Source organism: Hydra vulgaris, chromosome 04 (assembly GCF_038396675.1).
Source record: "Hydra vulgaris chromosome 04, alternate assembly HydraT2T_AEP".
NCBI lineage: Eukaryota > Metazoa > Cnidaria > Hydrozoa > Anthoathecata > Hydridae > Hydra > Hydra vulgaris.
In genome coordinates this window covers 17,355,237-17,368,187 of record NC_088923.1, presented here as the reverse complement: position 1 = coordinate 17,368,187, position 12,951 = coordinate 17,355,237, and the positions used below count along the sequence as shown (strand labels likewise).

General features: G+C 27.2%; 1 protein-coding gene across 1 annotated transcript; it reads left to right on the top strand.

Moving 5' to 3' along the window:
- Positions 1–290: 290 nt before the first annotated feature.
- LOC136079613 (uncharacterized) lies at positions 291–8,553 on the top strand. The gene is made up of 3 exons (XM_065795653.1): positions 291–1,151; positions 4,882–5,065; positions 7,617–8,553. The coding sequence occupies exons 1-2, from the start codon at positions 416–418 to the stop codon at positions 4,926–4,928; spliced, it is 783 nt and encodes a 260-aa protein (XP_065651725.1). The 5' UTR covers positions 291–415; the 3' UTR covers positions 4,929–5,065; positions 7,617–8,553.
- Positions 8,554–12,951: the final 4,398 nt, after the last annotated feature.

Below are 12,951 nucleotides of genomic sequence, written 5' to 3'. Positions count from 1 at the left end.
GCGGAATAAATCTCGATAATGGGCAATTTGTTAAAACTAAATTTTGGACTCCATTTTTTATATTCTTGCGTAACGAAAAAAGAAGCCATTCAACTGCTGACGTCAGTTAAAAAATTTTTTTATTAAACTGTTTTTTAACGTTCAAAAAATTTTGAAATATTTTACAAGCTGATAATGTTGGTATCCATAACCCAGTGAAAATTTCTCAAAATAAATTATTATTTGTATTAAGAGAATTCGTATTGTTTGATGTTTTCTTATTAATATAGACAGATGGCCGCATGCTTTGTTCGTGAACAGACGTGTTTTTTTTTGCTGTGTAAGAATTAATAAAAAAAAAAAAAAAAGTTTTAAGTTTTTAGTATTTAATTATTTTTAAAAATCTGTTTACACTATTTACATCAGACCAATTACTATGGAAGTTTCTATAAAAAACATCGAAAAACTAATGAAAAGCATGTTAGAGGAACAGAGAAAGTCTATTTTAAAGGAAACAGAAAAACTACTTAAAGAACAAGAAAGTAACTTTGCAAAAATCACTTGTGCAAATATGAAAATAATAACAGAAAGACTAGAAAAAATTGAAAGCGATTTGAACAAAGACAAAATAAAAATAAAAGGTATGTTAAAAGATATCAGTGAATTAAAAGAGAGTATTGATTTCCAAGAGGAGATTTCAATGAAGAGGATATCTGAAACTAACAAACGCATAGACGAAGTTAAAAAATTATACAATGAAAAAACACTTCTTGATTCGAATAACGAATCAAATTTTTTGAAAGATATAAAAAAAAAGTTAGTAGATCTTGAAAACCGATCCCGAAGAAACAATTTGCGAATAGATGGTGTTAAAGAACTACCTGATGAATCTTGGGAAGATAGTACAAAAATTGTTAAAAAAATATTTTCTGAAAAACTCCAAATTAATAAAGAAATTATAATCGAAAGAGCGCACAGATCAGGGTCAATAAAGTCAGGAAAAGAGCGATCAATTGTTTTAAAACTTTTAAATTTCAACGATAAAAAGTTAATTCTGCTAAACTCAAAAAAACTACGCGGAACAGGTGTGTTTATTAACGAAGACTTTGCAAAGGAAACAATGGAAAAGCGTAAAAAACTCTGGGATGAAGTGATTAAATTGAGAAAAGAAGGTAAATACGCAATTCTCAAGTTCGATTCTATTTTTTGTAGAGATCATAGAAAATAATTTTTTTTACAATTTTTTTTACATACAGTGTTAAGAAAGTTCTTCTAATTTATAACGCAATCAAATTGTCTGTAACAAATGATTTTAAATCGTTTAGTTGTAATTTTTCAGCATCTGATGAAAAATTTGATCCAGATATTAATTATTTCAATGACATTATTACGGATTGTTCTTATTACTATCCTAACAAATTAGAAGAATTTTTTTATAATTATACAAAAAGCAATAAGTTTGATCAACTAAGAATTCTTCATATAAATATTAGAAGCCTAAACCGCAATTTTGAAAATCTTCTCAATTTGTTACAAGAAACCAACAATTTTTTTAATATTATTTGTTCAACCGAAAGCTGGATAACTGAAAAAGATTTAAAAACTACTTCAAATTTTAATCTTCCTTACTTTGATTTAATTTTTCAAGAGAGACTTATCAATAAACGCGGTGGAGGAGTTCTTATTTATGTAAAGAAAAATATTGCGCATTATATTAGGAATGATTTGAGTGTTTCTGACGGCGACAAAGAAATTTTAACTATTGAAATTCTAAACAATCAATCACAAAACATTTTACTGAGCTGTTGCTATAGGCCCCCAAATGGTGTGGCCGAGAACATGAGCATGTATTTTGAAGAAAACCTTTTCAAAATAGGTATTCTTGAAAAAAAAAAGAATTTTATTCTAGGGGATTTCAATATGAATTGCTTCCATTACTTTACGGACATTAAAGTTAAAAAATTTTATGATTCTATTTTTGAAATGGGAGCCATTCCTTTAATAAATCGCCCTACCAGAGTAACTCCTAAATCGGCTACTCTAATTGATAACATTCTAACAACTGATATTTTTAACAGTGACTTAAATAAAGGTATTTTAAAAACAGACATATCTGACCACTTCCCTATCTTTTTTATCATAAACAACTCTAAAATTATGACCAAAACTAACATAAAAGTTAAATTACGCAACTTTAACCAAAAAAATGTTGAGCAATTTAAAACACAATTATCATTACTTCATTGGAAGAACATCGACTTTAGTGATAACGCAAACAAAATTTACGATGATTTTTTTAATACATTTTACTCAGTTTATGATGCCAATTTTCCTTTACATGAAAAAACATTAAATCAAAAAAACATTAATTCTCCCTGGATTACCAAAGGTTTAAAAAAATCATCAAAAGTTAAGCAAAAATTATACATAAAATATCTAAAAAACAAATCATTCGCCAATGAGAAAATATACAAAGACTACAAAAATCTTTTTGAAAAAGTTCGAAAAAACTTAAAAAAACATTACTATTCTAAAATTCTCAATAAAGCCAAAAATACTTGTAAACGCTCCTGGGAAATAATAAAAGAAATTATCGGTAAATCAAAACCGTGCTCAGGTTCCCTGCCACACATGATCAAAGTAGATAACAATAATATAATTAATTCTCAAACAATAGCTCACGAATTTAACAAATTCTTTGTTGAAATTGGCCCTAAATTATCTAAATTAATTCCTAACACTGAAACATCATTTAAAGATTTTCTAGTACCGATGGATAATTGCATTCACTCGGATGAGTTATTTAAAGAGTTACTATTTGATGAGTTCGAAAAAGCCTTCAAAACACTAAAAAAAAATAAAGCAGTTGGACCGGACGAAATCAATGGTAACATAATTATAGATTGCTATGAACAATTAAAATATATTCTTTTTAAAGTCTTTAAATCATCAATCGAACAAGGAGTCTTTCCTGATCAATTGAAAATTGCTAAAGTTATTCCACTATTTAAAGGTGGTGACAAATCTGACATTAGTAATTACCGGCCTATTTCTATCTTATCTATATTTTCAAAAATACTAGAAAGAATCATGTTCAATAGAGTATTTAATTATTTTAGTTTAAATAATTTATTATACAACAATCAGTTTGGCTTTAAGAAGAATAACTCAACCGAGCATGCAATTATTCAGTTGGTACGTGAGATTTCCAATTCTTTTGAAAAATCTCAATTTACATTAGGAATTTTTATCGATCTTTCAAAAGCATTTGATACTGTGGATCATGATATTTTACTTTATAAACTTAATTATTACGGAATAAATGAAAGAGTTAGTAAATGGTTTCAAAGTTATTTATCCAACAGAAAACAATTTGTTTCTTGTAATGATCTTAATCATACACAGTTTTTAAATGTTTCCTGTGGTGTTCCGCAAGGTTCCATCTTAGGCCCTCTTTTGTTCTTAATATATATCAACGACTTGCATAAAGCATCAAATCTTCTAAGTATTATGTTTGCTGATGACATAAACTTATTTCTATCTAACAGTGACATCTACCTACTATTCTCCGTTATGAACAAAGAACTTCAAAACATATCTAAATGGTTTAAAAGTAACAAATTAACATTAAATGTAAACAAAACAAAATGGATTTTTTTCCACCCGCTCTCCAAAAAACGTTCTCTACCCCAAAATTTACCAAAAATTTTTATTGACCATAATGAAATAAAAAGAGATTCTGTAACTAAATACCTGGGGGTTTTCATTGACGAGAACATCACATGGAAACATCATATTAACTATGTCTGCTCGAAAGTTTCAAAAAGTATTGGAATTCTATATAAGGCGCGTACTCATTTAGATAAAAATAATTTAACTAAACTTTATTATTCTTTTATTCATAGTTATATAAGTTATGGAATTATTGCCTGGGGTAGTACTGATCAAAGCAAGTTACTATGTCTCCATCGCCGTCAGAAACATGCGATCCGTGTAATTAATTTTGCGGATCGGTTCTCAAATTCCTCAATATTTTTCAATCAAATGAAAATCCTCAATGTTTATAAACTAAACGTATATAAAAATTTATCTTTTGTTTATATGTGGAAGTATGATTTATCTCCTTTAATTTTTAAAGACCTTTTTATTTTGAAACCTCTAAGCAAGTTTAACATGAGGAATAATAACTATTTAAATAAACCACTCTGTCGAACAAAGTTCAATCAACTCTGTATCACTTATCGTGCAGCTCATCTCTGGAACAAAATTATTTTGCCTAACTTCGGCTTACCCCTAACTTATTCTGTTTTTAAAATTAAATTAAAAGATCTCATTCTCTCTATTGAAAATATCTTAGAATATTTTTAATTTGTCTTATGATATATAATAATTTTGAAATGTATGTTCAATCTTTGTTTTATACTTGTTGACAATTTGTTTCTATTTATCTAAGTACTATTTTAATATTTTTATGTTAATTTTTTACGTTCTCTTATTGTAAAAAGGCGTTTTTATAATACTTTATGTACTCTGTTTTGTAAAAGGATTCTGACAATAATATAATTTTATATTATTTTATAATCATTTTTTTTATTTTAAAAAAATATTTAATTTATATATATTACGTAAAATTTAAAAAAAAAATTACGAAAAAAAAAAAAAAAAAAAAATATAACATACACTCTTATACACGATGTCTACACTGAAATCATATATATATATATATATATATATATATATATATATATATATATATATATATATATATATATATATATATATATATATATATATATATATATATATATATATATATATATATATATATATATATATATATATATATATATATATATATATTATTAGCTCCATACATTAATTAATTATATATCCATTAATTAGCTCCATACGTCGAGCACTCTTCTCAAGTCGTCTACGCAATGAAATAAACTAACTTGAATTATTCAATCAAGAACATTCCGATTCCATCAATAAAGAACTACAAAATACAACTACTTGATAAAACCGAAGCATTAATTAAAAGAATGAGATGGAAAGCTTTCTTCTTTCTTAATAAAGATCAAAAGTAAGGAAAATATTTTTTATAACATTTACGGCATAAAAACAAATTATCCCAAACAAATTTCTGATATGTATGCATTTGAAAATGATCTGATAAATCTTATAAAAAACATTAAATTTGGTAAAGTATACAATAATTTCCAAAACAAGTTAAAAGATGACATATCTACCATACGCAATAGTAAACTTACATATACTTTTTCCGATAAAACATTCAACCAATATAATATATCTAAAGAGAATATTATACCCATTTGCTTACAAATGCTATCACCTCAGCATGCAAAAAATCGAATACAAAAATAAAAAATCAAAAAAATAAAGAAGGTAAACGGATATTAAAAAATCACGATGTTTTCAATAAAATCGGCATTAACACTTCTTCAAATTGTTTTATAAAATTAAAAGATCATAAAGAAAACTTTACAAATAATCCAACTGTCCGCTTATTAAACCCTGCCAAAAATGAAATCGACAGAATTAGTAAAGTTATACTTTCCAATATAAACTCTGAACTTGCAAAAAAACTTTATCTCAATCAGTGGAAAAAAACCCAAGAAACCACAAACTGGTTTAATTGCATCAGTGATAAACACCTTTATAAATTCCTTATTTTTGATATTGTTGATTTTTACCCTTCGATAACTGAAAAACTTCTTAATAACGCTATTCATTTTGCCGAGCAGCATCTAAACATTGACCCTAACCATAAAACATTGATCTATCACGCAAGAAAATCATTATTTAATGATGATCAAGTTTGGATTAAAAAATCAAGCGGTTTATTCGATGTTTTAATGGGAGCATTTGGCTGTGCTGAAGTTTGTTAACTTGTGGGAGTTTATCTTTTGTTTCAAATTGCACAATTTTATAATAAAAATGATTTCGGATTATACTGCAATGATAGTTTAGCAATTTTTAAAAAAATGAGTGGTCCCCAAATGGAAAAAATCAAAAAACATTTTGTTGAAATATTTAAAAAAAACGAACTCACTATATCAATACAGTGCAATATGAAAATTATAAATTACCTTGACGTCACACTAAATCTCAACGACCATACTTTCCAACCATATTCTAAGCCCGGAAATTCTTTAAATTATATTCATGCTGATTCAAACCACTCGCCTAATATTTTAAAGCTGCTTCCGCATTCAATTGAGTTAGGATTGTCTGCAAATTCGTGAAGAAATTTTCCAAAGATCTACTCCTATGTACAATGACGCACTATTAAGATCCCATTTTAATCACCAACTTTCGTATCACCCTAATTTAAATTTACCTCGTATCAAAAACCGTAAACGCAACATCATATGGTTCAACCCTCCTTTCAGCAAAAATGTTAGCACTAATATAGGATAAAGCTTTCCAACCTTGATCAACAAATACTTCCTAATAAATCATAGACTCCACAAAATTTTTAACAGAAACACGATAAAAATAAGTTATAGCTGTATGCCTTTTTTAAACGTACACAATCAACAAATTTTGAACAACAAAGAAATTCCACCTAAAACCAACTGCAATTGCCTTAATAAAAATACCTGCCCTTTATCAAACCAATGCTTAACAAAAAACATTGTATACCAAGCCAATATAAGTTCCAATAATCATACTAACACTCCTGTCAACAAATCCTACATCGGTATAAATGAAACACCATTCAAAATTAAATATGTCAACCATATAAAATCATTTAACATTCTAAAATACAAAAAAGACACCGAATTATCAAAAGAATTTTGGAAATTAAAAGATGCCAACATAAACCCAGTTGTTAAATGGAAAATAATTAAGCAATGCAATGCTTACAACCCAACCACGAAGTCCTGCAAACTATGCACAAACGAAAAATATGAAATTTTATATTCCAAAAATAAAAATCTGCTAAGCAAAAAAAGTGAAATGCTATCCAAGTGCAGGTAGCGAAACAAATTTCTTCTCGCCCTATTTGACACGGGTAATTGATCAATTTTCTAATTAATTAAAAATTGTTTGTTTTGACGTCAGAGCTCATTACATTGCTTTGTTATGTTTTTTCTGTCAATTTCTTCAGGTTTTTTCTTAGTTTTAAGAATAAAATATGACTGATGATTGCCGAAGGGCATGAAACTTTAAGTTCTATCACAAAGTTGTATTTTTTCAAATAATCAAACTCTGTGTATGTAATTATATACATACGTGTATGTGATTATATATGTATATGTATATATAAATGCAGTTAACTACAGGTAACTTGACCATCCAGAGGACCAAGGAAAACGGTTCAACTAAATGAATGTTTGTCTTAAGCGATGTATAACTGTTTCTAAGATTTATGTTGTGTGTGTATTTGCGTTGATGTATGATGTTGATGTATAATGTATCTTTATTCAAAAAGGTTGATATCTTGGTCAATAGTGAAGTAAATTAGGCACGGATCAGTAATGAGTTGTTTTTTTCCCCACTATTGATCACTTAGTGTTCACTGTCGCTTGTGAGCAATGTGAAGTATAATAATACTTGTAAAATGTACAAATGTCACTTAACCTTACTTTAATAATATTTTTATTTAGATGCAGTTACCTGATGTTCTTAAATAAAAAGACACAATGCACAAAGATATAATTTAGACTGTTTGAAGTTTGCACTATATTGATTGGATCATGGAAAACGTGCATCAAATCAAAATGAGTCTGGTGACACAAGGCGATAAAAATACATACGAATTTGATATTGATGATGAAGACAACGATGTCATGATTTTATCAAGATTGTTTTGAAAATAATTTTAATTTTATATGAAATAATGGTTAAAAAAATGGTACAGGGCAGATTATTTGTAATACTATAACAACAGTTAGTATTATAATATAAAATTAACTACTAATACTACTAATAATAATAAGTGAAAACTGTAACAGTTGAGAACAAGATGTGCAGTACAATAGCATAAGATATTGTACTATGACAGCTGTTATAAGTTTATGAAGAATTATTGTTTCTTTTCTTACTCACAACAGCACATTGTATAAAAACAAATGTTTTTTCAGATTAAAAGAGTCACAGCGCAAAAAGCTGTATTTTTAAGGTTTATAAACTCGTATATAAGTTGGTTGAGTCAAAGCCAAATCAATGTTAATCTAACTTTGATTTTTGGTTTGTTTTCAACGATGATTTAACGTTTGGTTTCAACGTTCATTTGCGTTTCCATTTTAACCAAAAATCAACCTTTTTTCAAACATAAATTTCAACGTTGATTGTGCTTGCTGGGTTTAGACGTTGTCAATAAATAATCTTTAGAGACCAAACCATTGCAGATTAGCAGTTCATATTTTTTATTGTGTTAGAAGATTTCAAAAATATCTAGTTCTCTTTTCAAAACTTGTTATATGGGCTGTAGTAGATAAACTAATGTTTAAGTGTCTCATTTCGCTTCTAATAACCCTAGTGATGTACCTATCTATTAAGGGGTGGGACACATTTATCGATGTTGTAGGTTACATGTTAATGTTAAAAAATTAAAAAATATTTAAAAAAATGTAAAAAACAAACAAACAATGTAAATATGTAGTATATAATCTTTATTGAAAGTTGTATTATATAAACTTACAAGAAATAACAGTTGTAAATAGTACTAAAAATTACATCAAAAAGTTTCAAAAACAGAATAAAAACCTAACAAGTTATTTATGACGCTTTTAAAAGATTTGTTATCTTGAAGCGTGTCGTTTATGGGGCTAAGTACTAAGTTTGATATTGTCATAATAAGTTTGGTTGAGAATAAATAACATTCCAAGTTATTTACTATTAGTTACTAATAATCGGAAATACTATTGTAAGTACTATTATCAAAAGCGATAAATGTAATTTGTAATATAACTGTTAATAGACAATTGAATTAAAATGTTAGTTGAGTATCAAAACCATCGCCCATATCTATGGAATCACTCTAAATTTATTTCTTAAATTAGATTATCAGGAAAATCGTTTAAAACAAGGTAATTATTCAAATATTTCTTAAACTTCATACAATAATACAATTTTTATATATATAATTTATATATGTGTATATATATATATATATATATATATATATATATATATATATATATATATATATATATATATATATATATATATATATATATATATATATATATATATATATATATATATATATATGTATGTATCAATTGTATTATTGTATGAAGTTCAAGTAATATTTGAATATATATATTAGTTTTAATTTTTTATTTTTAGGTGCCCCAAGAAGTCCTAACGGTCTTGTCACATGGCACCGCGGAAGTGCATATAACCAGAAAGTTCACACCTCCTTCCTTACCGTGACGCGAAAATATGTCCAGAGCTCGTTTCGAACCTGGATAATAATTCCTGTTAATAATAACAATTAAAATAAAGAAACTATATTTGACTCAAATTTGTATTTTCAGTTATTTGAATATATTTATTTACATAAAATAGAAATAATAAAGCAAGTCGAAGATTTTTCTTTAAACTGTTGTGAGTTATCTACCAACCCGCTAGAGAGCACATAGCGTTAATAACTTTGTGCTTTAAATCACGTCTTTCAAGTCATAGATATAATGACTTTGTATTTCTAGTAAATCAAGTTTTCCAAGTCTTTCCTAGTGAGCATTCGTCGTCCGGGGGACGTCCGTCGGATAACTCGGGGAGATACGTTGTCCAGAGGATGTTCGCGGGACGTCTCCCAGACGACACGTGCCCACGTGGTAATCGCTTATACAGATATAACCCAGTAAAAAAAAGCGCAAGATCCACATGGGTTCTAATTGGGTTTTATGTGGAATCCGTGGCATTCATGTGGAATGAAAATTCTATACATATATTACAGCATACATACACCTATATTTTGAAAAGCTAATTACCTAAATGCAATCTGATTTTTATAGTTTGATAATGTTTTCACTTGAATTCAAGTATAGAAGTTCTGTACGACATTTTTAAAATAAACAAAATAAAAAGCAGTGTATTTGTTAATAGCATGCAGTTTGGTTTTAAGGCCAGGAAAGAGAAAAACTGATGCATAATTTATATTAAGGTTATGTTAATGGCTTAATTGTTATATTTGGCGTTATATTTATTATACCGATCCTTTTTACTAGCACAATATTAAAAACTCAACAAAAACGTTTTAAAATGATAGTCACTAAAGTAAATCAAGTAAATTTTTTTTATTTGAATATGTCCAGTTAAATTATGCATAATTTGAGAGCATATAAAAATGAAATAAAACTATTAAAATAAATTAAAAAAAAATTAAAACAACGTCTAAACTTTACTTATACCGCAGACGTTCATAGTATGTCCAAATGGTCCGTTCAAACGTTCAAAATGAACGCCTTTTGACGTCCATTGGACGTACCAAATAAAAGGAACTTCGCCCGTCCATTTTGGACCTCTAAAGTACGTCTAAAATAGCCCGTTTGGAGGTCCATAGTAGACGCTATTGGACGTCCTACAGATGCCCAAATAAAATTTTGTCCGTTCATTTGACGTTTAATTTTATTCAGCTCATTCTCACACCGACTCCATTTCTAACAACTATAAAAAAATTGAGTCTTTTGATATAAGAAATTAAGTCTTTTTTTTTTTTCCCTCAAGGCCTTAATTTAGTATACGTGTATATAGGGATTCAACACGTGTGGCAACCCTTATTAGGATAATATTTAGGTTATTGCATAAATAATTAAATCCCAGGATTGACACAAATCATTACAAAAAATAAAAGGAATAATATTTTTGACAGTATAAATATATAAATACAATCTAGCAAAAACATTATTTTTTGGCTCGTTTTAATGTCGCAAAGGGCACCCTCGATGTTGCTTCATAACCAAATTTGTCACCATTAATGGTATCTAAAGAAATAATATTTATCACAAAATTATCTGTCAATCATATGGCATGTTTTAGAAAAACAAAATTAAACAATTAAATTTAATAACTAAGTAAAGAAGGTTTGCTTTAAGTCAAAAAATCAACAAATTAAAAGACTTTCGCAACAAAAATTTATATAAAAATACTTTTTATCAGTTTTAGAAGGTCATACATAAAACTAAACTGTACTAAAAAACGACCGCAAATATATTTGCAAACAACGAATAGAAGAAAATGAGCAATGCAATTGCTTCACGTTCTGCTATTAGCAAAAATATTTCAGTCTTATATTTATATTATTTTTCATAAATTTTTACAAGTATGTAATTTTAACAATATATACTTTTATAACAAATACAATCAAAATGATTCAAAAATAACTTAAATAATATTAAGATATATTTGATGTACAAAGTAGTATAATAAACTAAAATAGTATTACAATTTACATTTTGAGAAGATAAGATTTATATTTTGAGAATAAATTTATATTTTGAGAGGACAAGTCTAAAAAAAGAAAAAAAGAAACCTTTAGTTATGCGGTCAAGAGAAACTCGCAGAAAACTTTGTGAAGTAATTGAGAAACCTATTTTAAATAATTTCACGACATACTCATAACTATTTTATTCATGATTTATTATATTTTTCAATCTAAATAGTCGTGTTATTAAGCAAGAAGCATAACATAAACATAACATACATATGTATATACATTTTTTTTTTTTTTTTTTTTTTTAGGTGCCCTAAGAAGTCACAGAGCACTGCGGAACACATACATACACACTTGCTTATATATTTAAGTTTTGGATTTTTGTTTTGGACATATTTTTGACATTTTAATTACTTATAAAATATTAGAAAATTTCCACATAATTGCTTGTATCTAAAATGAGTTTTCTTGGATTAGCTTTTAAGGAATTTATATTTTTCAGAAGAGATATTGAGAAAACTTTTTGGTATTTATTTGCTATACAGGTAAGGTAAACCACGATATGCCATAGAGAAATAGGATAATTTTTTTTTCAAGGATACTATGTAGTTTCCAGTTGCTCTAGTGCTAAATTTATTTATATTAGTTTTAAAAAAGTTATTTATAACTTGACTTGGAACAGTTTTCATTTTATGTTTGAACATAAACAAAATATTTTAATATGTATTGATTTATTAAATGTTTAAAGCATTCATCTGTTTTTGTAATGGAATTGCATAAGCATGCTTGTCTTTATAAAATATAATTCTTGAAGCGAGTTTTTGCCTTCTAAAGAGAGAGCTTAATTTATTTTTGTGGGTACTTCGTCATGTTATATTGGCACATGATATGTATAAAAGAAATATATGTATAAACATATGTATATATAGATGTATAAAGGAAAAACAAAGAAGTTTAAAATTATCAAAGAGTAGATAAGGTCTTGGTTTATAGAGTAGACCAATGTTTTTTGAGTTTTTTGTATTCATGTTATTTATGTGAGAGTTGATAAATTTGATAAATTCTTGTCAAGAAGCGCACCAAGAAATTTAGATGACTGAGTTTATTTAATAAATGTGATGTCTATACTAAGAATTGGTAAAATTAATAGGGAAACTTTTTTTTTTTTGGTTGGAGTGAAATAAGATGTATTTAGTTTTGTTTAAGTTTAATGAAAATTTGCTTTCTCTGAACCATGTGTTAAGTTTAACAAGTTTTAAGTTTGCGGTTATAAAAAAAGTCGCTAAATGAGCTAGAAGAATAAAACAGATTAATGTCGTCTGCGAAAATTATGCAACCTAACTTTGACGATACTTTAGGAAGGTTGTCGACATAAATTAAAAATAGAAGAGGAGCCAGAATAGATCCTTGAGGGACCCCACATTTAATTAAAGGAAGTGCTAATGTTATTCATGAGATCTAGGATAGCATGCTCCGTTAAATATTGCGTTTAAAGTCCGTATTTTTATTCTTTCAAGGAGTTTATAAGATATAGGGAGAATTGAGATTGGTCTATAATC

Bases quoted from the DNA above. Each gene is read 5' to 3' on its own strand.
- LOC136079613 (XM_065795653.1), top strand. From the start codon at position 416: ATGGAAGTTTCTATAAAAAACATCGAAAAACTAATGAAAAGCATGTTA. The intron at 1,152-4,881 runs GTAAATACGCAA...TCCATTAATTAG, and splicing joins GATTAAATTGAGAAAAGAAG to CTCCATACGTCGAGCACTCT.